The sequence below is a fragment of the Rhinolophus sinicus genome, linkage group LG01, assembly GCF_036562045.2.
Source record: "Rhinolophus sinicus isolate RSC01 linkage group LG01, ASM3656204v1, whole genome shotgun sequence".
In the NCBI taxonomy this organism is placed as follows: Eukaryota; Metazoa; Chordata; class Mammalia; order Chiroptera; family Rhinolophidae; genus Rhinolophus; species Rhinolophus sinicus.
In genome coordinates, this window is record NC_133751.1 from 80,697,461 (window position 1) to 80,724,349 (window position 26,889).

The window sequence follows — 26,889 nt, forward strand, 5'->3', positions numbered from 1 at the left end:
CAGACTTTACTAGTGGTTTGTTGTTAGTTTCCAACTCAAATTTTTCTGGTTCTAAAGCCATTATATTTCCCACTATATCACAGTACGATTTTTTTTAAAAAAGATTTTATTGGGGAAGGGGAACAGGACTTTACTAGGGAACAGTGTGTACTTCCAGGACTGTTTTTTCCAAGTCAAGTTGTTGTCCTTTCAATCTTAGTTGTGGAGGGTGCAGCTCAGCTCCAGGTCCAGTTGCCGTTGTTAGTTGCAGGGGGTGCAGTCCACCATCCCTTGCGAGAGTCAAGGAGTTGAACCGACAACCTTGTGGTTGAGAGCCCACTGGCCTAGTGGGAATCCAACCGGCAGCCTTCGGAGTTAGGAGCACGGAGCTCCAACCACCTGAGCCACTGGGCTGGCCCCCACACTACGATTTTTTCACTCCATTATTTTAAGGCATTCTTCATTTTAATTTTCCATGGCAATGGGAGAAATATTGGAAATAGTAGAAAGGTATTATATAAATAGATAAAACTCTAATACAGGTATGATATTAGTCATCACTATAGAAAAAAGTTGTAAGTACTAAAGGTAATTATTACCTTTAACTAAGGTGTCATTGAGAACTTTTCTTAAACCAGCTAATCAAGATACTTCTCAGAGCCACATTTTTACAAGTATCTGTTTAATATATAACTTTAGCAGTATGAAAACATATGAAACATTTGTTATTCCATTGTATAGCAAGGTCCACATTTGACATATCTGAAAGAAAGCATTTCTAAAAAGGATTCTGAACTCTCAGAAAATTTATATTCTATGACTATTAGGGTTTTTTTTGTAGTTTCATGCAAATTTTAGGATTTTTGTTGTTGTTCTATTTCTGTGAAAAATGCCATTGGGGTCTCGATAGGGATTGTATTGAATCTGTAGATAGATTGCTTTAGGTAACATAGACATTTTTAACAATGTTAATTCTTCCAATCCACGAGCTTGGAATATCTTTTCATTTCTCTGTGTGTATGTGTATTCTTCAATTTTTAAACAATGTCTTATAGTTTTCAATATATGGGTCTTTCACTTCCTTGGTTAAATTGATTTCTAGGTATTTTATTCTTTTTGTTGCAATTGTAATGTTACCTCAATTAAAAATAAATAATAAAAATAAAGTCACTTGTAATAATCACTTATAATAACTAACATTTATTGATATAATAAGCATTGCAAAAGAGGGAAAAGAAACTTACATTCTCTCAGAAAAAAAAATTGTTTTTTCTTCATGTGTTATTTCAGGTTTGCAGAGAAACAGACCTCAACATGGGAGTAGGCAAGAGATTTATTGGGAGAGGGAGCTAGAGATGGTGGGGAGAGACCCTCAGACTGAGATGAAAGTCTGACACCTATGGAAAAAGAGGGAAGGAAGGAGGACTTGGTAGGTCTTTTCACAGATTGGTTTATGGATTAAATTAGGTATAATAATATATGTAAACCATCTGACAGTTCCTTGATACTGAATGAATACTCAGTAAATGTGTATTTTTATTTTTAATCTCCATTAAAAATTATTGCAATGAGAATTGTAGATACTTATTACAAGTCATCTGCCCTGTACAATTTTCTTGGCTCTAGAGCTGTACTGTTACACTTGAAAATTGACATCAGGCCAGTGGTTCTGCTTCCTTGAGAGTTGAGTGAACAATCCTCAGACATCCTCAAAGCTAGAAAATTTTCAAGGTAAATTAAGGTGAAAGGAAAAAACACATTAAAAGTCAACATTCTTTTTCATATGACTATGCAAATAAAAATTCATCAGTTTTATTTTAGAAAATTTTCACTCAGAAATATTTGTACTTTTCTAGAAATGTATTATTTATGAATATTTTAGATAGAGCATTTAGAATAAATGGTAAAACTCATAGTCAACTATTATCCTATTCCAACCAATTAATTTGTAATTAATTGAAAAGTTGAAATATTTAAAAATAAAATAAAAACTGCAACTATATATACACAAATTAGTCTGATCTTTGACTTAATGGATAAATCAGTTTAGTAAAAGTAAATTGGAAGCTTTGAACCAAACAATGACCTTCTGTATTCAAATATGACTTGATTTTTAATTTGATAAGGATTTCTCCAAAGTTAAATCATCCCAAATTTTTGGGTTTTAAATTTAAAATTGAACATGACATTTAAAAAATTCCAACTTTGTCTTTAGAGGATGAGACAAGATTGTACTGAAATATTAATACATGTTTTATGCCACATGTGACATTTATTTCAGCATCTTTTATTTTAAAGTTCAAAAAAGAAAAAAATATATTCATTATAGAAAATGTAAAGTACTCATAAAAGTAGAAAAATAAATTAAAATTAAGTGAAATTAATTTTTGGTTCTACCACCCAAAACAACTATTGTTAACATTTTAATGCACTCCCTAAATAAAGCAAGCTTAAGTAATTATTCTTTGATGTTAAAAAATAAATAACAGGCTTCATACTTGAATACCATGCCCTCTTATTCTTAAAAATTATGTTTCCTTTTCTCCTATTGTGAGTTAGTAATCATTAAACTTATTATCATTTTATATCATAAGATTCTTAACTCCCCCACCTAAAAATGATGAATGGAAAATATTATTTATTTAAAGTAAATTTAAATCATGTTTTTACTTTATGTTTGGGATACTTTATAATGTTCTTAATTTGATAAACATAGTGGTTTAAAACCACTATGTTGCTCAAATTTGGGAATCACTGTTATAATTAGGAAGTCAATTATACAAATATGCTTTTTGAAAAGTGTAATGAAGTTCCTGAAAGTAATCTATTGAATTTCTTTTGCACACAGACCGCACAGCTTCTTGTCATAACAGCACGTAAAAGAAAGATGGTAGTTTAAGCTTCTAATGCCAGTTTAGGTTGCATAGTCCATAGGCACACCGTCTGTTGGGTGAGCTTTAGCATTAGATTTACTTTTTCTTCTTGCTATAGGTGTAGTATAAGATGTCTGTGACTAGAAAAATTTTGAGGGATAAAGAAAATGAGACTATAATTCTTACTTAGTATGTACATGCTTTTTCTAAAAAAAAGTTTTCCTGTGGGGGCCCCTGTCATAGATGCTACTATCCTTTAATGTGGGATTGGGTGTGAGGGTGAGTGAAATAGAAAACTGTCCATTTTTTAAATGCAACGTACATTTGATTGTCTAGATAAAGATTTTTAGTGACCACCGGAAGGGATGGACGACATCATTTCTGATAGGTCACAATTAAGAGGTTATGTTACAGGGAAACATGTTACAAGAAAACATCCTTCTTTCGAAACAATTGTATTTTCAATAAAATGGACTTCCTCCTCCCTCTAGCAACATTTTCTTTATGTTAGTCATGAATAGGCAAAGGGTTTGGTGATTTGAGATATTTGCATTGGAAAAAAATAAGAAATATAGTTTGAATTTGAAAATTATTGGAGGGAGAGAGAGAAAGAGAGTATAAACAAAAACAAGGGAATGTTGTGGGGTTAACAAAATCTATTAAAGAATCTGGGAAGCAGAGAAACACTGTGGTAAAGTGAAAAAAGCATGAGCTTTGGAATCACATAGGCCTGGGTTTAATTGAAACCAGAATTTTTTCAGTTCATTAGGATTATGTGAAATCTGATTTCTTTGAATCCTATTTTTTCACCTAGAAAATGGAATTGTTTCTCAACTATCAATTATCAAGCTCTTAAAATGTACCAGATACTGTGTCAAATTCCTGACACTCTCACTTCAATTAATTAGAGCTGCCACTGTCTAAGTCAAGTATAACTGTAGACAGAAATAGACAGAAATAGACTCAGGAAAGTTAAGGTACTTATTCACCCTCCATAAATAATAAATAGCAAATTCCAGGTCGGTGTTCTTTAGCCACAAAATTATACTACCCTACTAGTGGCAGCAGCTATATCATAATGAATATTATAAACTGATGATTTAAACATTTTATGTCATCGTGTTTGAGTTAGCGCTGCTCTTTTCAGGCAATGCCAGAAAGAGACTATTAACTGGTGTAGTGTTTTTTATACTTTATATGCAGTTTGTCTTCCAACCAATTATTTAATCCATAACACTGTTCTGACTTCCTCTCAAAAATGCAGTCATGTAAATTACTTGTTATCTAATGTGGAATATAGGCTTGGAGTTTGTGAAAAGACATAATATTCTGGCAGTAGCTAAAAGAACTCTTGACTATCACATGTTTATGATTGGAAATCACTATTTTTTATTACAAATCATATTGGATTTACATTAAGAAAAATCTTCCGTGTAAGTAGGAAATCAATGGCACAGAGAAAAAGAGCTGACTAGGAATCAAGTAAAAGTTACTGCACCACTTATATTTCTAATCATAGTATAGCTAGAATTACATAAAGAGTAAAATTTTCTGTTTTTCCCAGCACCACGTATTGCAGAGACGATCATTTCTTCATAGTATATTCTTTCCTCCTTTGTCATAGATTAATTGACCCTTAAGTGAGGGTTTATTTCTGAGCTCTCTATTCTGCTTCATTGCTTCATTGTCTGTACCATGCTGTTTTGATTATTGTAGCTTTGTAGTAGTTTGATGTCAGGACGCATGATACCTCTGACTTTGTTCTTTTTTCTCAGGATTGCTTTGGCAGTTTGGAGGCTGTTGTGGGTCCATATAAATTTTAGTATTAGTTTTTCTAATTTTGAGAAGACTGTCACTGGTATTTTGATGGGTATTGCATTGAATCTGTAGATTGCTTTGAGTAGTATGGACAATTTAGTTATATTAATCCTTCCAATCCATGAGCACAGTATATCCTTCTATTTATTTGTGTCGTCTTCAATTTCTTGCTTCAGTGTCTTATAGTTTTCACAGTACAGGTCTTTCACTTCCTGGGTTAAATTTATTCTTAGATATTTTATTCTTTTTGATCTATTATAAACAAGATAGTTTTCTTAATTTCTTCTTCTGATTGTTCATTATTTGTGTATAAAAATGCAATGAATTTCTGCATATTAATTTTGTATCCTGCTACTTTACTGAATTCATTTATTACAACAGCATGGAGTTAGAGGGTATTATGCTAAGTGAAATAAGTCAGACAAAGAAAGACAAGTACCATATGATTCCACTTATATGTGGAGTCTGAAAAAGCAAAACAAAAACAGACTTGTAGAAACAGAGATCAAACTGATGGTTGCCAGAGAGAAGGAGTTTGGGGGGATGATTGAAAAAGATGAAGGGGACTATAGTCAGTAATATTGTGATAACTGCGCAGTGACAGATGATTACTAGACTTAATGTAGTGATCACATCGTGAGATACATAAATGTCAAATGACTATATTGTACCCCTGAAACTAAGGTAATATTGTGTAACAACTATACTTAAATTAAGAAAACATTTAAAAGAAAGTAGCAAGATCACTGTTCCGAAATGAAGTATGATTAGTATAGATTTCTAGCCCCCCACTAGTTAAAACACATTAAAACCAAAAACAGAAATACACAATTTGAATACTGAACATTTATAAAATTTCTTCATTTTAATTTTAGCCAGGGGTGTAACATTTCTAGCATGTTCAGTTTAATTCAACAATCACACATGCCTGATTTGGAACAAGGACGTGGATATACAGAAATGAAAACATGACTCTTCCCTTCTCTACCAGGGAGCTCTCTCCCTAGCTGTGGGACAGGCCACTAAATGATTACATATGCAGATTGCAATAGCTGCTGTGCTAAGGAAGGGCACAGCAAGATGGGGCCTTGCTTGAATGTTGGAATAGTCAACCCCTGGTCAACCCCTCATCACCACTTAAAGATTTTTAATGTATACCAGTTTTGAAATTGCTGCTCTTAGGGAATCAGATGCTGTACAGGTAATAGAAAGGCCATCATAAAAAGAATCAGATGATTATTAGGAAAGGGCTCAAGCCATTGTAAGGGTTATACTCACTGAGAAATCAGAAATACAGTAAGTACCATGAAGAACTGGTACCTTCTGTAAGTACCACGAAGAGGACCTATGATTCGGAATTAATGTTTTACAATATATTTAGCTACTATTTTTATCTTTTGTGCTTCATTTAAAAGTACAGCTTTTTTCTTACTACAAAATTAATGCACATTATTTTTGGAAAATACAGGTAATAATAAAATAAAACTCACTTTTAACCTTACTACCTAGTGATAAACATTTTGCTGTTTAAGGGTTCTGGCATTTTTGTATTCTTACATGAATGAAATCGTCACAGACATGTGATTATCCTATAGATTCTGCTTTATAATCTGCTTTTTAACTTAATTTTATTTAATTTATTATGAAGATACTTTTCCTGTCAGTACATGGTATAGTATTTTTAAAGGCTACATATTCTTCCATTGTAAGGATGTATAGGAACCTTAATTTATTCAGTCAATTTTCTATTAGTGGACATTTAGGTTGTTTTCACTTTTCCACTTTTGCAAACAATGCTGTAATAAAAATGCATGTACGTATATCTTTGCATGTGGCCATAATTACATACTAGGATAAAATCCTAGAAATGAAATTGCTTTTCATGTATATTTCTAAATTCCTCTAGAAAGCTCAGTCAAATTATACTCAATCATCCAAGAAGTCTCCTGACACTCCACACATCTAATCCTGGTCAACATTAATATTTAATGTTTAAATCTTTGCTAATTTAATAGGTAAAAATTGTATTTTGTTATTTTAATTTGGCCGTCTTTGATTATCATGCTAAATATTTTCATAAGTTTATTGGAAGTATTTTTCTATGTTTGAGTTATAAAAGTGAAATTATTATGTTTTGAAATTAATTAATTAATTAATTGAATTAGTTCTAAAGACTGTATGTTACCGTGTTTCCCTGAAAATAAGACTGGGTCTTATATTAAGTTTTGCTCCAAAAGATGCATTAGGGCTTATGTTCAGGGGATGTCCTCCTGAAAAATCATGCTAGGGCTTATTTTTTTATTAGGTTTTATTTTCCGGGAAACACGGTATGCAGGGCTGCATTGACTTTATTCAATTCTTTATTACTTTCCTAATTTTATACTATTTTTATTAACGCACACAAGTCAGGTCTGCACTGCATGAACATCTTTTCATTAGAAATATAGTAGCCGTTTCCACCTACCTTCAATTCCTCTGAATCGGTATTTTTTGCTTTAAACATGAAACCACAGGCCAAGTTTCATTTCTCATTTACCACTTCTCCACCTGAGTTGTCAGTTTTGCTTTTGGTCTAAATTGAAGGTGAGAGGGCATCTTATTAAATCACTGTCTTTGGGCAAGGTTCGAATAGAGCAATCTACTTTGCATATCTTGTTTATTTTGTCATTTGAAAATAAATTTAAACCTCATACTCTCCAAAATGTGTTCTTGTGTTTAAAATAATTTTTTACACCTAATAATCTTTAAGGACAATGAAAGTATTTCCATTTGGGGATGACAATGTGAACATTTCTTTAAGGAAATGTGACAATATCTAGGCAACAACCATATCAAAATGGCAGTTACATGAGGTGAGTTGTATGTAGACTAAGTATGGGCTTTCCCCTAAGTATTGGAAAAGATCAAAGAAAAATGATTTGACTTGTAATTTTATTTTTATGTATCAAGCTCTTCTTGGGTTTTAGTACTTCATTCTTTGGTTCAAAAAATAAGTAACTCTGGGTACAGTAAACTTCACGAAGAAACAAGTTCTACATCTACCTTTTAAAAGCCTACAGAGTCTAGTGCCATATATAGAGAGAGTAGTTGATTGTGGAATGGGCTACTTGTTCAACCTTTGAATAGGGAATTTTAATCCATTTATATTTTTATTGAAAATGCTGAGATATATTTATACTTATATGTGTCATTTTATTTTGAATTTTGTATTTATTATATTTTTCTTTGCTTTTTCACCCTTTCTTGTATTTTGTCAAGAATACATTTAGTCTGAATATTAGCAAGAAGATTCAGTAGATGCTTACAGTTGCACTTATATACTGTGTGTTTTTGTATTTTGTGAGTGAGTGACTGCAGTAGAATCTTTAGAATCCATCAGTAATAACAAATCCATCAGTTATAATAATAAGTTTATGGTTGTCATAGTGCATTGTGTATATTAGACACATTGCATTCTTAGTTTGATGTTTGAAATATTGACTATTTTCAAGGAACTCCACAGGTATGTGGCATATAAGGTATAAAATTAAACCACTGACCTATGATGCAGTAAGGAATGAATGACTTAACTAGTTGGCCAGGTCAAACACCCAGGATTAATATCTCAATTCTGCTTTATTTTCTACACATGCAATACCACTGAAGAGGTTACACTTTACTAAACTTGTATGGAGCAAAATACATGCTATACTGGAATTTGTAAATTTAGGGATTTGTGAAAGTTTTGCAAAAGATAGTTCTTAAATACTGTACTTAAATAGTTAATATATTTTTAATACATAATTACTGTCTATACCCTATAAGGAAAAGAGCAGAGTTGCTTGCTGAAGACTGCCACAGAAAAAAAATTTTAAATTAAAAATAGTCTTTAGTCACATATAATTTTTGATGCATAAAATTATATTTGATCTAAGAACATCACAAGAAGAGCTATATCTTTTGCTTTGTGCATAATTAAGAACAAATGGGAGGTACATTTATAAAATTTAGATCACATAGTATTCTAACAGGAGAACCTTTTATCTTTCATTTTGCACTAATAGTAATATTAAAATGACATCTTTCTAATCAGAACTGATAGGAGCTAGCAGATAGAAATGTTAAATTTCCCATCAATGCTGACAAACATGAAGTCCTTATAGATGAAGCCTAACTTTTGTTAGCATAAAAGTGATAGGAGGGGGGAGGGGGGTTCACACAGTGTGAGGGATATAAATGATAAACGTCTAAGTTTTGCTTTGTCTTGTGCACCTGAAACTAATTAAAAAAAAAGTGATAGGAAACTAGCTAATTATTAAATCTTAATTCACAAATAAGAAAACCACTGAATAATATCAGATTGATGATATCCTTTACTAGGTCTGTAGACCATTATAAAAATAATATAATATAAACATCACATCATGAATCCTTTAAATGGACCACTTGCCTAAGTTAACCACAATGAAACTTAACCACATGTGGTCAACTCAAAAAAGTTCCACTGTAATTTTATAGTTTCTTTGTATCTTAGAAATTTGGTACTCATATACATAAACCAATTTTTTTTAGTTTAATAGTGTTTGCCAACTAGCAGAATACTTCCCTCCACTTAGATTAATAAATGGACATTTCATATGAGTTTATATTTCACTATGATTTAACTTGTGATAAGAACCTTCACTTTACTAACAATTTGACACATTGGATACTTAAAGTAGGTTTTTCTTTGTTTTTTTAATGCTGTAGGTTAATCTTAGGATGCAATTCCCAGTTATCAAACCCATTTAGGAAATATAGCTCTATTAAGAAAATGACAAAGATAGGGAGAGACGAGAGTAATTCATCCTAAGGTAGATTTTTACATCTGTAGTATAACATCAGGTCACTGGTACTGTTGTTTTTCCCTGTATACTTATATGTAAAGTCTAGTCATAATTGTTTACTTACAGAATTGGTAAAAACAAAGGATGTTGACTCTAAGAAAAGAACTTACGCTAAGAACAGGCATTTGCCAGGGACAATCCAATCCGTACCAACCTCTGTGGAAGGCCAAAGGTAATAATATTCTAATAGTTAGAATTACCTTCCTGCTTTTTCTCTAGATGGCATGTCTCTCTCTTATGAGACCAGAGGCATTACTTTGCTAGCAGGCAACACCAGTGGTTCTTTTAGAAATAAATGAGTAATTCTTGTAATATTGCTTGACTTTAGTGAATGAGCTCTGCAGGAAAACTGTGGCTTACTGTTCTTTGTGGCATACATATTTGACAAGTCATTTCTCACCTCTGAGATCGCTACAGGGAATAGTGAATGATTTGAGGACTCAAGATGAATCATAGAGGAAGATTTCTTTCACTCAGCTTACTATCATACTGTCATTTCTTCATCTATTTAAAAATTAACTCGTAACCTCTAGTAATAGTCTACTCTCAGTCACGCACATAGCTTCGTTTTAAGTCTGTTATTCTCACGTAGTGTTATTCTCACTCAGAGGTGATTTTGACGTTAGAGTGGACAAATTAATGTACTCCCAGGAATATCAGGTTAGTTTTAATTTTTACGTTTCGCTCAAATGGAGTAAATGTATGTTTGTGAATGTGTACGCCTTGAGGGTACCTATTTTAAAATTAAGTATAAGTTATCAGACATCTTACTCAGGTTTTATTGAAGAGCTTTTCTGTGGTAAACTCAAGAAAAATTACTTGAGAAATGCTTGGGAGATTACTATCCTTTTATATTAGTGAATCCTGGCAATAACTTCAGACTACTTAACCAAATGACAATGAGTAATGTTAATCTGCAGTGATTTCTTTATAGATTTACTCTTATTAAATTTTATTTTGCTTTTCTAACTTTGGATATAACCAGCAGGGCATGATTATGTTAGGGTGTCAGATTAATTTTCTAGAAATTGGTGGCAATCTGTGTCAATTTGTTCTAGAATGACATCAAGTTACCACAAAGTAGCCCTCAGAGTAGTTTGAGATAACAAAAACCTTGAAAAGTTACAAATTTACGTCTGTTTCTAGATATATCTATATCTACATATGTATATAGATAGAATTTGTTCATATTAAAAATGTGGAAATATTATGGTTTAAAAATATGCAAAATGAGACCTAACCAAACAATGTATAATAAAACTTTTAATGCTATTATAATGTAAATTCCATTTCATACTAGAGGAATCCATATATGACACAGTAACGTACCAGCTTAATCAAGTTTTGAACTTTTTTCTATGAGAGTTATGCTATATGTAAAATTGTGTCTATTTTTTCTTCTATCTGTGGTACATTATGAACATAAAATACACTAATTTTTTTAAGGGATTAAATTAGCTTGTCTATTTAAAGTATTAAAAAGTACAACAGTAATTTTTTTCAATGTTATTTTAAATATTCCCAGCAAAACTAAAGAGATGAAACAGAAGTAAGACACATTCTTGATATTGATTAAAGGAGAGTGATTGTTATTTGATATTTTAGTTTTGAAAATTTTAAACAACATTTAATAATTAATAATAGAAACACAATAGCTTCATATAATAATCTTTTACTCAATTTTTTAAAAACCTTTATATTTATTATTCTTACACAATCTTGAGAATTCTATAGACATAGATATTACCAGTTATATTTAAATATGAAATATTAAAATGATTTGCTCAATATCCCAACATTAAGGATGAAGTTAAACCCAGTAACATAGGTTTTCTCATTTCATAACAAATACCTTAGCTGAGTGATTGGGCTCTTTTTTAAAGGTAGCATTTCTCAAAGACAATGATTTTCATGATTAGTAATAGTGCTTTTGTTGATTTGTTATAAAAAAGTGAATCTCTTTTACCTTCTATATTTTGTGTTTGCTTAACCTTTGGAAGTCTATTTAATTGTTTGGAATTGTTTTAAAGTATTCTAAGAAGCTTTATTTCTTATGATTTACAGGAATTTTTTTCTGTATATACGATAAATTACTAAAAGGCTTAAATATTAATATTAATGTTTTGATGGAAATTAGTAGAACGTAGAAGAATACTTATATAAAGACATATTTTTATTTAATAAAACTTTAAGAGAAATTAACAAATTAACCAATTTTTAAAACAAAACTATATTTTCAACTTCTAAATGGAGTATAAGAAGATGCCTGATAATTGAGATTTCTCCTAATGTGACAGATACACAGAATGAACTTGAATTACTTAGTCTCTGAAAAAAATTCTAAGCTTTCTCTGATTTTCAAACCTAATAGTTAGAAGTAAAATAGTAATTCATTTGAGTTAACAGTTAGTGTAAAAACATACCCCACTTTCTCTTGAATCAAAAGATGTCTACAGTAGTATGTTTGCTGCTGCAAATCCTTTTGTGTTTACTGCTAATTACAGTTTTTTCACTTCAAACTCTTTAAAAGGAATATTAGGTAACTCAATAAATATGTATTGGGTGAAGGAATTGAAGAAGGTCTCTGGGTTTGGAAAACTATATAAAATACCAGTATCACCTTTGTTACGGATTTTTCACTTCAGCTGAATACAGAGCATTCTACCTTCCTAATATTACTGGATCAAATCTTGAAAGTATATACCCTGAGCAAATGATGTTATGGGGAATGTGTGGCACTAACATTTTAATTAAAATACAAAATGATAGTCTGTACGAGGGCATAGCTAAGCATTTGATGACCTCTAATTATACTAGTAGTAACATTTTCATTTGCTAACTAGATAGCTGAGTAATTAAAAATGTAATTAAAGAAAAGTCATATCCTAATTTACAAGGCAATGAAAACAAAAGAGCATAGTAAAACTATTGAAAAGTAATTGCTACATCATTATAATGAGATACATTTTTACCAATATAAGGAAAATAAAGGTCAAAACTTGCCCTATGCTTTCTTGTTAAAATATAATAGAAGACCAGGTGATAAAGAAAGTCCAAAATCATAAATACAATACAAAATGATTTTGTCCCCATGATCTTTTTGCCAGTCCAAAGTTACTGTGAATGGCATAAGGTGAAAGACAATGTTGGAAGATGGTAAGAATCACCATACAAAATGTTAAAAGATCAAGGCCAGAACCTCACTTCGCTACTCAGTAACAATTAATTACAGAGCAGAGGTATATTTTTTGCTACTTGTATTATCACCACATTTCTCACCAGATGAAAGTGGGTAGAGTCCTTTAAAATGTAGTCCAATTTGGAGCCCAGTATGAAGGCTGGTGTGGATCAAGTTACCATGGTTCTTGAGAGAGGAAAGTGCCTGATTGTGCATTAACAATCATAAAGAAAGGATCTGGTCCAAGCAGGAGCCTTTATCTCGAAGTTCAAGGACCTATAGGAGTTGTATTTTGCCCAGTGAACTTAATTGGCAAGGGTCAAATAAGGCCATTCAGCTACAAAAACAACATATGGCCAATTATAGCCACAAACACAGGGACTTTTCAGTCCTCTCTTTTAAAATTAACTCCTCCTTGTATTTATGAAGCAATACGAATACTTCCAGCAATAGTTTGCTTTCTTCCTTGTCGCTGACCCAAATTAACTTTCCAACCCACCAACAGAGCTTGAAATGTCACCGTTTTAGAGTGACACAGATCTCTTTCTCCTTCTGGCAAAATCCTCTGTATGAATGAAGTTGGAGAGAGCCTTAGTGAGGTGACTATCAGATGTCTCGGTGCTGCTCCCAAAGTCATAGTTCTTCAGGCAAGGGCACCAGCAGCGCACAACAGCCCTGCGGATGTAGCTGTCAAAGATATAGTAAATGAACGGGTTGACACAGCTGTTGGCAAACGCTAAGGGCCCACTCACCTCCATGCCCAGCTGCAGAAGCGCTGAGGAAAAGTAGAGTTCTTGCTGCAACCCAGAGACAATGGCCAGGAGCTTGAAAGTATTAAAGGGAAGCCAGGAGAAGACAAAGGCTGCCACAACAATAAAGATGATCTTCATGGATTTCTTCAGCTTTTTGTTATGCTTTCCCGACTGCTGGTAATGGACACACAGCTTCCTTGTAATGCAACAGTAGCAAGTCACAATGCTCACCAAAGGGGCAAAAAAGGTAAAAATTAAGGTCACCAGGGCCCAAGTCAGTTTAGTTGAAGTGGCCCTCTTCTCTGCACAGTATGGCTGATCATTAATCAGGGTGAGCTCCCTGGACAGAAGAGTAGGCAACCCCAGGAGGCAGGAGATAAACCAGACACTGGCACAGACTCTGTATGCACAGTCTCTCCTTCTGAATCTCCTGGATACGGTGGGATACACGATGGCCAGGTAGCGGTCAACACTCATGCAAGTGAGCAAGAAGACACTGCAGTGCATGTTGACTGAGATCATGTAGGAGCTGCCTTTGCACAGGAAAGAGCCCGTTCTCCACAGTCCTAATGACGCTTCTTTATCCACCCAGAGAGGCAATGTGACCAGGAAAATAAAGTCGGAGGCAGCCAAGTTTATGATAAAGATGTCGATCAGTCTTCGGCTGCCCTGTTTGAAATGCAACGCACTCATGAGGACGAGGTTCCCCAGCATTCCAATCAGGAACACGGCTGTGTAAAATACGGGAAGAAAGACTGATGTATAAGGAGCAGGGGAGTGGGTCTCCTCAGCATCAGGATTTTGGCTCGTAACATAGAAATAATCCAAATAAACTGAGGTTGCTTCTGGTCCATCTGGGTCCATCACCAAAGATCAGGTGCCAAATCTGGTAAGTTTCCTTACCTAGGAAGTTTTTGTATGAATTTTAGAAATCTCAAGGCAGCTTCTTTTATACAGTGCCTACCTTGCCTCCCCCTTCCCCCCCTCCTCCCTCCCTTAAAAGATCTTGGGACAAGCATAAAAACAGACATTAAAAAAAAAATTTAAAAAAGCAGTTTCTACCAGTCTTCAGAAAGGGCCCGCCAGGAACACCACCCTGATTGGTGTTGGGTGGTTGTGGTTGTGGTTTTCTTTATTTGCATTTGCCTAGGAAACTGAGGTGCTTTTTGACTTGTTTCTTCAAGATATTCAATATGTTTCTTTAAATCCATAAATTAGGAAATAGATCAACTTTTTTTCCTTACCTACCTTAAAGACATCGTGTGCTTTTCTGACAGTGAGAATCCTTTTGCTCTAGCCTTCTGCTTCACATATAGGGTACTGTTTTACTTTTAGATTTAAGGCAATGATGATGAAGATACTCTTTTTATTTACATCATTCGGGAAGTGTGAAGAAAATAGTCTTTCATCGCATAAAGAGTGAACTAAAAATTTCCCAAATCATACCAGTCCACATCTCTGGCAAACATCATAATTCCACTTCAGGTATGAGATTTTCCCCATTTATTTGGTTCTTTTAGTTCATATGGAGTCAATCCTGTCTTATTCAGTATGTTTTTAAAACATCCTCAAAAGGCTGAGACCACATCTTGTGCTTCTATTATTATTTGAAAGAGATTTCCACTATAATTAGCACAGCACCTTGCATATAGTAGGTAATTTGGAAATGTTAGTTTATTTGAATTCATTAGAAAAACTCTTGTTTCTGTTGTTCAGTATAATTAGAGAGAGCGAATTCATGGGCATTTAACTGCAGGCATTGTTGATTTTTTTGTAGCTTACAAACACATGTTTAAAAATCACAAATTGCTATTTTTACCTCCTTATCTGTTATTGTAATTCAATCAATGAAATTCCTTTTGTTAGAGTTAACATCATTGATTAGGAGATTTTCTCTCTACTAACCCTCAAATAACTATCCTTCATTAGAATATAGATCCCCTCTCTTCTTTACACCTCACCTTCATAGCAGTAATTTTTTAGCTGTTGAGCTATGACTTTTCCTTAAGTACTTCCACATATCAGAGAACTGCACTTTTGGAATTATTGACCTGGCAACACAGACCCATATAAAATGACATTATAAAGGAGTTGTCAGTATAGGCACTATAAAAGGAAGATTTGGGGTTCATTCAAAATACCTGAGAAATAGGCTAACGTCGACAGGATCCTATCATATATCAGTCCTCTTTCTTTCTTTTTTCTTTTTTAAAATTTTTATTAGAGAATATTGGGGAACAGTGTGTTTTTCCAGAACCCATTAGCTCCAAGTCGAGTCGCTGTTTTCAATCTAGTTGTGGAGGATGCAGCTCAACTCCAAGTCAAGTCGCTATTTTCAATCTAGTTGTGGAGGGCACAGTTCACTGACCCATGTGGGAATCGAACTGGCGACGCTGGTGTTGTGAGCACTGTGTTCCAACCAACTGAGCCAATCTGCTACCCCCTGTCTTCTTTCATATTAGGAAAACCATATAAAATACAACAAATTCTGAAACTATCGCTATTCATTTCAATTCTGTACTGGCTAAAGTGGCTCAAGCTTCTCTCACTCTATTCTCTCTTTCCCTCCATCTCATTTCATCACCAAAATTACAGTTTCAGGTTAATATTACTATTGCATGGAAGAATGTATGCCTGTAGATGAAAATACGATTGTTAAACATTTGAAGTCCCTTCTACTGAATTTTTATTTCTTCTGTAATTAATATGTTGAAAAGAATGACGCTGCCTGCTATATTCCCTCCTTCTCTCTTTTTCCAGATTTGTTCTAATGTCACCTCAGTCAGGCATGTGAGTCGAGGTCAGGGAAAGATGAGGGCTTCCCTGATCTGGCGCAGCCCCAGGAAGTCTCTTGGGAGTTGGTTTAAGGGCCTGGGTCTGCCTTCTTCTGTGTCTCTGGCTGCTCTGAGGGGGGGCATCCCCCCCTACTAAGTACAGGCTGCGGATGAAAGAAACTAATTCATTGACATTTCTGGGATAGCAGTCTTTCTTACTGGGTAAGCCTTAAATATTTAATAGAATAATTAATTTTGTTGAATAGTTTTGAAGTAGAACAATATTTACTTGAAAAAGACTGATTGGGTGAATGTAGAATATTCAAACACTATCCATATGTGTTTGTGTATATTAAAGTACCAATTATATATATGATTGTAAAGTATATATATGTACATATATATTTACTGTATTTGTAATTGTATTTTAATTGTACCATTAGAATTGTGCATTCTGCAAACAGAAGTTCTTTTGGCATTTGAGAAGATAAGATTGATTCTGAGCCTCACATATTTAAGAAATTTTTTTTAGATGTCTCAAGAATTCCACATAAAATAGAAAAGAGTTCATGCTCATACACTAGAGGAAAACATCTGGTCACACATTTATTCTGTAGGCCTTAAATTTTCTTTCAGCATTCAAAATTGGTGACCTGCTGATGTAGATTATCTCAAATAAATCTGATTTCCTCAGTAAGCTTTAAAGCAGCTGGAGACAAATGATTTTCTTTATGATAATAAAGAAATATAGCAATTAGTGGTAGAATGATGTAATATGAAAATACCGAACGTGGATCGACAGTTTCTTGGGACCCAAGTTAGAAAACAAAGTGTTTTGAGCCAAACGAGGGAATAAATAGCATAGTACTGGGCTTTTAATAACTCAAAAAATACAAAGCTATTATAAGAAAGAGCCCACAATAAAAGCTGACTAGGTAAAGTAGGGGAGGTCATCATTCTAAATAAGCTTGGGTGCAATGGTCATTTTCAGAACTTTCAGTGTTCTTTGAAATAAACATGAGGATACTAACAATAAAATAACCAATTACACATAAACCAAAACTCAAAAACAACACTGAATACCATAAGCATATGAAAAGGCAGTACTAACAGGGTGATAAAAAAGAGTAAGATGTAAATATTAGTAACTGAATTACAGCATGCATGCTATGTCAAGAACAGTTTTCCCAGATGAAAATGCTCAACTTTCCTCCTACATGCCTGGCAGAGATAATTGCTTCCACCTTTGTGTTCTCTAAGACCTGATACAATACTACTTATAAATTACTTATTACCTCATTTTACGTGATTAGTTTTGGTGTCTGATCTCCTGAGCTGATCATGAGCAACTTGAAGGGAAAGACCATCCATTATATCTCCACTGGCCTCTAACTTATGGTCTTTTTTGGACTCTGGAAACCATTGTTTTGAACCTGTAGGTGCCAGACCATATTACCCACATTAGAGTCACCTGGGGTACCTACGAAACTGCGGCTTTCTAAGCCTGGTCCCAGATGTATTGAATCAGAATCACTAGGAGTAGAGTCTAGGACTTTATATTTAATAAACATCCGAGGTTATTCTTATACATAGTAAAGTTTAGAATCACTGTTCTAATTTATTTATCTTAACCATCTTTATATGTTATGCTTTATTATTTTGGCTATCTTTTTTTAAAAAAAGGTTTAAAATCATCTCTAAATTTAAACTTCTTAGAAGTCTTTTAGCCTGGATCTCACAAACTTTTAGAAATTAATTTAGACTTCTGGGGTCTCCCTATTCTGTGTCCCAGTTTCTGAGATATGTTCAGAATTGAGTTAGATGTTCAAGATGGGGAGGGAGTTAAGTTTTGTCCACGGAGACATCTGCTCAAGTGAATCTATTATTATCTATCATGCAGCCATAGTTGTGACTTGCAGCCTTTGCTTTACAGGTGGGCTGAAGGTTTTGTGTGAATACAGCCACCCCAACTGGCATTGTGGTATATTACTTCTGCTTTTCTGTCAACCACTCTGGTCCCCATATTACAAAAGGACTTATCAGATTATGTAGCATATAACATAGATGAAAGAAATCTCTGTTCATGTATGCTCTAATGATGTGTCCTAGAATAAATGGCAAACATCAAATTGTTTTTCATAAACTTCTCAGTGATATGTTCATTTGTTAGAAAATAAACATTCTTGTCCGTTTCTTACTTGAGTATTATAAAGTGTATAACCATTTAAATAGTCCAGTTAAAGAGATTGATTCATACTCTCAAAACTATGACTTTTTTTTATTCTGACAATTCTATTCCTTGGAGAGTTTAGTGCAATATAATATATCATGCAAAATTAAGTTGGCATGTATTTGCTGTTATCAGGGTCCTCCCATACTTCATTTATGGATAATTTCCCTTGGTACCCCATATTTATATAAACACCAGTGATGGTACTCTTCTAGGTATATATACTTAGGTTTTTTCACAATAATTGATTTAGGGTGTGTGTAACAAAAGTTGTGTTTATTTATATTGGTGTCCCTGATACCCAGCTCGGTGTTTGGCATACAATAGGTGGTCAATAAGTGTTTGTAGATCTGGACTGAATTATGTTTGAATTTTCAATCATTTCTAATAAATAGGAACTTTTTGCAAACTTCTTGGACAGCTTCCATTTCCCATGCTTACTGCTTATCACTGAAACAACAAAAGTTTGTGTTTCTGTATTTTTTCTAATCAGAATGCATACAGCCTTCCTCCTTTTCCTTTGTCCATCTGTACTTCAGACTATCTCTATCTTCTTGTACATTGCCTCTGCTGGAGACGTAGGATACATGAATTCCCCAAGGAAACTTTAATGCTGTGGATCTATGACAACCATATTTTGAAGTTACATTCCTCTTCCAGCAGAATTATGAATCATAAAATTTTAGAGCTTCAAGTGGTATTAGTGATCATCCAGTACAACCATTTTACCAATGAGGACACTGGAGCTCAGAAAGAGGTCATCTACCAAAGACTCACACTGATGATTTTAAAATAGAGGACAATTTAAACTTCTTTTCTACATATGGTCCATTCACTGTCCTTCAGAAGCAAGAACATCTAAACAACTATAGTTTGTGGAACTCTTGACAGGAATTGCTAAAAGGAAAGAGCCATTTTAGATGCAGTTTTCGATTTGCCTTGTCCTTGGTTAATTTTGCCATTGTTCTACCATGAATTGATACAATGGTTGTGATTAACCCAGAGCTTGCTATGTTTCTATTTTTCTCCTTTTGCACTCCTAAATTCACAGGTAAAACAACCATGAAAAAAACTATATGAGAAAAACATAATGTAAACATATCTTGCTTAACATTAGTTCCTAAAAAATGTGCAATTAAAAAGTGATATTTAAGTAGATTAGGGAACTTGGTATTGAAGGAAATTCTCATGTGAAGAGTTGTTTTGTAAGCACATGATATAAACAAGATATAATATCGGCATATCTAGATTTTCAGTTATTGGTTGATTTAAACTGCAGTGTAACTGTAACACCATCCTGCTGAAACTAGAGCCACCTTTAGCAATTTAAGCCAGAGGTCTAGTTCAACTTTGCTTTTAAATGTAAACTTCATAATCTGTACACAGTTGTACTAAATTATCTTTTAACATTTTGTGAAAATATTTCAGGCCAGCTGTTGCTTTCCAAACAGCAGAGTAAGATGTGGAAGCAGAAATTTAACTTCATTATTTTATTAAGGATTTACTTTGCTTAGCCACACAAAAAGCAAGTATAAATAGATAACACTCAAGATGCAGCGATAAATAAGAAATACAGCGTGTGCTTGGTGGTACTGCATGTAATGAGGCAGTGCAAGTCCTCTGTGCTGAGTGGGTAGGCTGGTCACAACTTCAAACACGCAGACAATTCCACATGAATACTAAACTGGTGAGTGAAATGTATCTTGTGTCTTTTCAAGGCATTCTGCAGACTTGATGAAAATGTCATCCTCCTTTGCAGGTCTACCCAGAAATATCCACCTCCTGAATCATGAAGACTTAGGTATGTTATGAGCCCAGGCTGGGAATCTCCTGAGAGCTAAAGAATGCCTGAAACCTGGTCCTAGCAAATCTTTCCTACCCAGTTGGCAGTTAATCCCGAGGTTCGTAAAACCTGCTGACATGAGCAAAACCTACATCTATAAATGGTTTATTTCGACCCTCCATAGGATATCGAGCTTTTAAAAGCTGTATATACTGACTCTATTTAAACCTTATAGATGTTCAACAAGATTTGCAAATACCAATAATTTAATGATTGTTTACTATGCCCCAGCCCCTGTGCTGGGCATTTTATATGCATTTTCTCATTTAATCCTCACAATGACCACTTGGGACAGGGGCTATTGTAAATATCCATAATTTGGAGAAAATAAAACTGAAACGAAGAAGTAAAATAAATTGTCTAATGTCACAAAGCTAGTCAGTTCACCCCAATATTCAAGTTTTATAAGTTATTCACTGAGCTCAGTTCCCTTTTCTGTGAATTAAGGTAGCGTCTTCCTGTTCCTCTTTCCAACGGTAAAACCTGAGTTATATAGGTCGCAATCAATTACTAACGGTGACCGGAGACAGTTAGCCTTATCTGTGGACCATCGTCCCTTCTTTCGTAAAATTTGAGAATCCGTCAGTCCAGATCTTCCTTTTGCGCGCTGACTTTCTCTCCGGAGCTGAACTACATCCCCCACAATGCTCCGCGCGCGGCGCTAGGCATGCTGTCCCCCGCCTCTTCCAGCTTCCCTTTGGTCCCTCCTACAACTCCCACAAGTCCCCTCGGCCGCGGGCCTTGGCCAGGCCTGGGGTGGAGGCGGAGGCGCGGGAGTTATGGAGGGGGCGGGCTCTGCAGGGAAGTGCGTCAGAGGAGGCGCGGGGAGAGTAGGGTGCTGTGGTGTGAGCTTGAGGGTGAAACCGGCGGAGCAGGAGGATGGGCGGTGAGTGAGCTGGCCAGTTGTCGCTGGGCGGGGGTCGTGTAGCCGTTCGACGTTTCCAGCGGTTTGAGGAGAGGTCTCCTCCCCGTGCGCAGCTGGGGCTGGGCGGGTCCGAGCTGCGGGGTTGCGGCAGGGGTTTTCCCTCGGCGGAGTGGTCAGGGAGGGGCCTGGTTGGGTACTTAGGGACCCCTGGCCTGGGGGCCGTGCAGGGCTGCCCCACCCAAGCCCCGGCCCGCCTCCACCTCCCCCGGCCCCGGGAGGTGACAGCGCCAGGCATCCGGCCTGAGCGAACCGCCGCTCCCGGTGCCGGGACTTTTAAAGGTCATTTGAGAGCACCAGGATGCAAGAGGATTAAACAGACTAAAGATACAAATGCAATTTACGAGGTTATCGATTATTGCGTTGTCCTGATCGCTCCTGAGCCACTTCCCATCTTCCAAACTCAGTAACCTCAGTTTGCGAGCCTGTTTTCGTGCTCCTTTGTAAGGTGGTGCGGTCACGGTATATACTTGAAGTATTTGACTCAGCTTGATCCACCTTGAGTCATTTTACTGCGGCCATTTACTACTGCCATTGACCCCGTGTCCACGCCTTGGGAGTGTTCATATTTTGCCTAATTCCTTTTTCTTCTCTGGCTGAGGAGAGATCATTTAGTTTATAAATGAGGAGGTTCAAAAGTATAAGGAATGGGGAGAGTAGATAGGAGCGAAGAATTTGGCTGCGTCAAGAAGCTTGGCTTAGCTTTAATAGATAAGGGGCAGATTGAGATCTAGTATTATATGTTATTGTTCTCTTTGCTATTCTGTGCACCCGGAACAACCTTTCTTTGTGGGTTAACACGTTCAACTCTGTCTTCCATATAGCTCCTGACTCTAAACCTTGTTTTGGAAGGTTTCCCTCTTCTGAGGAAACTGGGAGGAGCTGATTTCCTCCGCTTCCTTTTCCTATGCCCTTTTCACACTCAGACCCAGAATACAATGCTGTGCAGCTTGTATAAAAATTCAGTCTGTAATTAAAAATTTATGCACAGTACATTGCTGACTCCGGGCATGTCTGTTGTTTGTATCTGTAATGTGTATGTCCTTTTCAGTGTTGTCTGTTTTAGCGTGCAGGTGATAGACTAGAGAACAAGACCTCTGTCTCCGTAGCATCCTGGGTATGTGAACATTCAATAAGTACTTTCATGATAATGAGTTTTGTTTTGAACTTAATTAAAAACATGCTTTTAAAAAAATTCCTTAATGATTATGCATTACTTTAAATAGCCAAAGGACTAGAATAAAGAGTGATTTTTGAGATAATTTATTTCAAAATAATCTTTATGTGTCCTTGAAGTCTAACTTTTCTCCTTTCTTCAACTTTTAAACAGAGCAGTCTGAGTGCCAGAATGGATAATCGTTTTGCTACAGCATTTGTAATTGCTTGTGTGCTTAGCCTCATTTCCACCATCTACATGGCAGCCTCAATTGGCACAGACTTCTGGTATGAATATCGAAGTCCAGTTCAAGAAAATTCCAGTGATTTGAACAAGAGTGTCTGGGGCGACTTCGCTAGTGATGAGGCAGATGAAAAGACTTACAATGATGCGCTTTTCCGATATAATGGCACAGTGGGATTGTGGAGACGGTGTATCACTGTACCCCAAATCACTTGGAATAGCCAACGAGAAAGGACAGGTATTTCTCTTATTTAAATTTCTGTGTCTTTTACCTACTCAACTCTAGACAAAGTGATGTGATGATGGCCCAATTATGTATAAGCAGGTTTGTGGGTTCTTTCTCTCCCCAAAGAAATAAATCTTACGTGTCTCTTCTCTCCTTATCATCTCCCCCCAACTTCCAATGACTTAAGCGTTGTGCTCATAAATATTGGTTGGATGAGTTAACCGTCCTTATCTTGGGAAAGCCGTTTTAAATCTTTGTTCTTATTATTCATTAAAAGCCTTTTTCTTAATCAATATTTGCATCTTAGTAACCATTTATCATTCATTCAATAAATATTTATTGTATGTCTCTGTGTTCTAGGGCCTAGTAGCTTGGAATACATCAAGAAAAAAAAAAATCCTCACCCCTGCGTAACTCCTTACATCCTAATAAGGGGTGACAGGCAATAAACATCAGTGTAACAGTATAAACAATAGATAATTATATAGTATGTTAGAAGATGATATGTGCTATAATAAAATACAGCAAAATAAAGGAGATTTGGAAATACATAGGGAAGGTGATCTTGGTGGGCATAAGTTATGATATTTAGTAGTATAGGCATGATAGGCTCTAATAAGAAGACACCACGAGTAAGACTTGATATAGGTGAAGGTGTTGTCCAAATAGGTAATTGTGGAGGCAGAGGGAATCTTTGAGGTTGGAAGGAACAACTACTGCAAAGGCCCTATGTTGGGAGCATGCCTGAAATACTCAAGGACCATCAAGGAAGCCACTGGGCTGGAATGGAGGGAGAGGGAAGGCGAGTGGATATTATGTTAGAGACATACGTACTCTGGAAGTAGGAGTAGGACAAATCATGCAGGATTCTCTAGGCATGATGAGGAGTTTAGTTTTTACTTTCAATTTGATGGAGCCATTGTGGGGCTTTGAGCCGGGATGATTCCGGGGATGATACAGAAACCTAGGTTGATGTGTTGAATATAGGCCACAGGCAAAGGTGGAAGTCAGGAGACTAGTTAGGAAGCTTATGCAGTAACTCAGGTGAGAGATGATTGTGACTCAGACCAGGGTGGTAGTACTGAGCAGTTGCTGGATTCTAGATATATTTTGAAGGTAGAGCCTCTAGGATTTCCTGATGGAATGCACGTGGGCAAGAATGACTAAAATTTCTCATCTGAGGAACTGGAAGGGTGGAATGTTATTACCTGAGATGGGGAAAATGGCTTGTGGAGTAGGTTAGAGGAGAAGATCGAAGTTGCTATTTATTTCAGTCTTTGTCCCCTCCTCCTTCTAGTTTTCTGTATCTATTCTCATTAATTTTACTGCTCCTACTTCATTTTTTCTTTCTTTTGCCTATGTCTTAAACCTGCCTCTGAGAACCACTGATACCCATTTGGCATTGATCCTGAATGTCAGGGCCCAAGAGGTTGTTGTTTCCTTTGGGAACATCTTTCTATATCACTTTCTGTTTCAGAGAATAACTACTCAGAGATTTTTGTTAAGTATTTTTCATTAAAACAAGCAATCATTGTTATTCTTGTTACAGAATCCTTTGATATGGTCACACATTGCACGGGTTTCACACTAAATGAGCAGTTCATGGAGAAATTTGTTGATCCTGGAAACCACAATAGCGGGATTGATCTACTTCGGACCTGTGAGTACTTTGATGTCAGCAGTACAATTGGGGGAAAATAGGAAATAATTTTGTGTTTTGTCACACTCTGATTTTGGAACAAGGTGAGTTAAGTACGTTGTGTCAACTTGAAATGAGATCTCTAACAGTATCCCAACAAACTCTGATCTGTTGATAACATATTTTAGAAGTTAGGTACATACTTAACCAAATTGCAAATAGGAAGTTGAGAGAGGCAGAATGTAATGCATTGGATGACAGAATCTAGCCCTTCAGAAGATGTTATTAGTGAGCCCATTTAAAGAGGAAATTTAATAGGGATAAATAACAAATTCCTGTGTTTGAGTTAAACACTTCAGCTACCTGAGTTCAGATAGGGAAATAGGAAAACAGTTGACTGACAGCAAGCTCTATATGAGTTAACTGAGTGTCAGGTCTGCCACAAGTATTAATCCAGTCTTAGGTGGTAGTAACAAAAGTGTAACTGTCAAAAATAAATGAAATATTGATTAGGAGCATTCTATTCCTTGAGGGTCAGGCTACCGAGGAAATACTGTCTTCAGATTTTGACCTAGTTTCCAGTCTGTAGAGACTTACTGGAGCTTGCCTGGAAGAATGACCATGTCATGAGAGGAAACACTGAATAAATGGCAAGTATTCAATTTTGCATTATAAATGCATAGGAAGAAGTTTATTACTAACAGAGTTTGAGGGAAAGTTAAAGACTTGTATGTAGTTTTAGAAAGTAAAATCAGCACTAGAAGGTAGATTTGGTTTGGAGTTGATATTAATACATTGATAATAATTAAAATAATTTAAAAGTAGAGTAGGATGCTTTGTAAAATCATCAGCTTTCTTCCTATGTTATTGAGGAAATGTATAATTAAAACTGCCATTTATTGAGTACTCAGTATATACCAGATCCTCTACTTTGTGTTTTATGTATATTATTTCAAGAGGTTTTTTTTTTTTTAATCATCATTATTCATGGACTTGTTACTCTTATGAAATCCTGTAAGGACTTAGATTTGTTTGTATGTGGAACCAAATGTTTTGCTTCAAATGCTGGCTCTGCTACCTACTGTGTTACTTTCTTCAAGTTATTTATATCTTTTGCCTCAGTTTCCTCATTTATAAAATGGAGATAATAGTACCTACTTCCTAGGGCTACTGGGAAGATTAATACATAAAGTGTTTGTAGAACAGTGCCTGACACATAGTAAGCCCTGACCTGCTGAGATCATAATTGTTAACTATTAGTGTCCTTTTACTTTTATCAGAACAAAGTTAGTATCCTTTTGAACAATGTGCTTTAGAAAAGAAACCTCAATATTCCTTTCTCTTTTTTTGAGAAAAGATCTAATTAAAATATGAAAGAAATTGCCAGTGTCGGAAAACTGTCTGGAATCGTGGTAACTTTTTTTTCTTTTTCTCTTTTAAAATCAGATCTTTGGCGTTGCCAGTTCCTTTTACCTTTTGTTAGTCTAGGTTTGATGTGCTTTGGGGCTTTGATTGGACTTTGTGCTTGTATCTGCCGAAGCCTGTATCCCACCATTGCCACAGGCATTCTCCATCTCCTTGCAGGTGGGTCTTGTCATTATGCTTAACTTTTTATCTTCTTGTCTCCCTAGAGACCAAAGAGTTGTAATTTTTAAACATTCACATATTACTACTCTTCACATTGTCTGAAAAGCTCTTATGGTGCTCTTACCTAGCTATGTTTTGTTTTGTTTTCTAAATTTTCTTCCAAGGTCTGTGTACACTGGGCTCAGTGAGTTGTTATATTGCTGGAATTGAACTACTCCACCAGAAACTAGAGCTGCCTAAGAATGTGTCTGGCGAATTCGGATGGTCCTTCTGCCTGGCTTGCGTCTCGGCTCCCTTACAGTTCATGGCTTCTGCTCTCTTCATCTGGGCAGCTCATACCAACCGGAAAGAGTACACCTTAATGAAGGCATATCGCGTGGCATAAGTGGGAAGCTACCTGCTTTATGATTGCCATTTTTATTATTTTTTAATAATAGTATTTTCCCTTGTTTCCCCCCCCCCGCATTGTTTTTAATTTTTTTTTTGTGGATACATCATTTTATACTGAAAATCCCTTTTTTTTATTCACACAGTTGTGTGTTTTTTTAACAACACTAAGATTTACATGGATTCCTTGAGTGATTCCATATTTCAAACTAATCTAGGCTCAGAGTCTAGAAAGAAAGAAATGAGTAGACACTTGGCACAGATTTGTGAAAAAAACAACAACTGATAGTGGGAAATTGACCCAGAACAAGTTCAGCTTATGTCTGTTAGACTTTTCAGTAAAGTAACTGTATTCACTCAACGAGAAACTTTATTTTTGTTGTGAAACCTCATCATTGTCAAAACTTATGTTTACTT

At 35.4% G+C, this 26,889-nt stretch overlaps 2 protein-coding genes and 1 long non-coding RNA gene across 7 annotated transcripts; 2 read left to right on the forward strand and 1 right to left on the reverse strand.

The window, feature by feature from the left end:
* Positions 1-1,508: 1,508 nt before the first annotated feature.
* GPR15 (G protein-coupled receptor 15) lies at positions 1,509-21,773 on the reverse strand. Of its 3 annotated transcripts, none has more exons than XR_012496630.1 (3): positions 13,466-14,434; positions 7,135-7,242; positions 1,509-1,694 (listed from the first exon to the last, which is right to left on the reverse strand). XR_012496630.1 is itself a non-coding variant. In XM_074333045.1 (2 exons), the coding sequence occupies exon 2, from the start codon at positions 14,327-14,329 to the stop codon at positions 13,238-13,240; it is 1,092 nt and encodes a 363-aa protein (XP_074189146.1). In that variant the 5' UTR covers positions 14,330-14,368; positions 21,579-21,773; the 3' UTR covers positions 11,217-13,237. The 3 variants fall into 3 exon arrangements, 1 of the variants encoding a protein (XP_074189146.1); XR_012496629.1 differs by having other exon boundaries at positions 12,815-14,434; XM_074333045.1 differs by lacking the exons at positions 1,509-1,694; positions 7,135-7,242 and adding an exon at positions 21,579-21,773 and having other exon boundaries at positions 11,217-14,368.
* LOC141571663 (uncharacterized) lies at positions 14,274-20,327 on the forward strand. 2 transcript variants are annotated; one of them, XR_012496637.1, is made up of 3 exons: positions 14,274-14,354; positions 14,801-14,950; positions 20,229-20,327. It is a non-coding gene; the product is annotated as an uncharacterized LOC141571663 (long non-coding RNA). The 2 variants fall into 2 exon arrangements; XR_012496635.1 differs by lacking the exon at positions 20,229-20,327 and adding an exon at positions 16,226-16,478.
* On the forward strand, positions 21,045-26,755 carry CLDND1 (claudin domain containing 1). Of its 2 annotated transcripts, XM_019756540.2 has the most exons (6): positions 21,094-21,198; positions 22,286-22,351; positions 22,565-22,871; positions 24,409-24,519; positions 25,945-26,082; positions 26,250-26,755. In XM_019756540.2, the coding sequence occupies exons 3-6, from the start codon at positions 22,583-22,585 to the stop codon at positions 26,468-26,470; spliced, it is 759 nt and encodes a 252-aa protein (XP_019612099.1). In that variant the 5' UTR covers positions 21,094-21,198; positions 22,286-22,351; positions 22,565-22,582; the 3' UTR covers positions 26,471-26,755. The 2 variants fall into 2 exon arrangements, with proteins under 2 accessions (XP_019612097.1, XP_019612099.1); XM_019756538.2 differs by lacking the exon at positions 22,286-22,351 and having other exon boundaries at positions 21,045-21,198.
* The last annotated feature ends 134 nt before the right edge of the window (positions 26,756-26,889 follow it).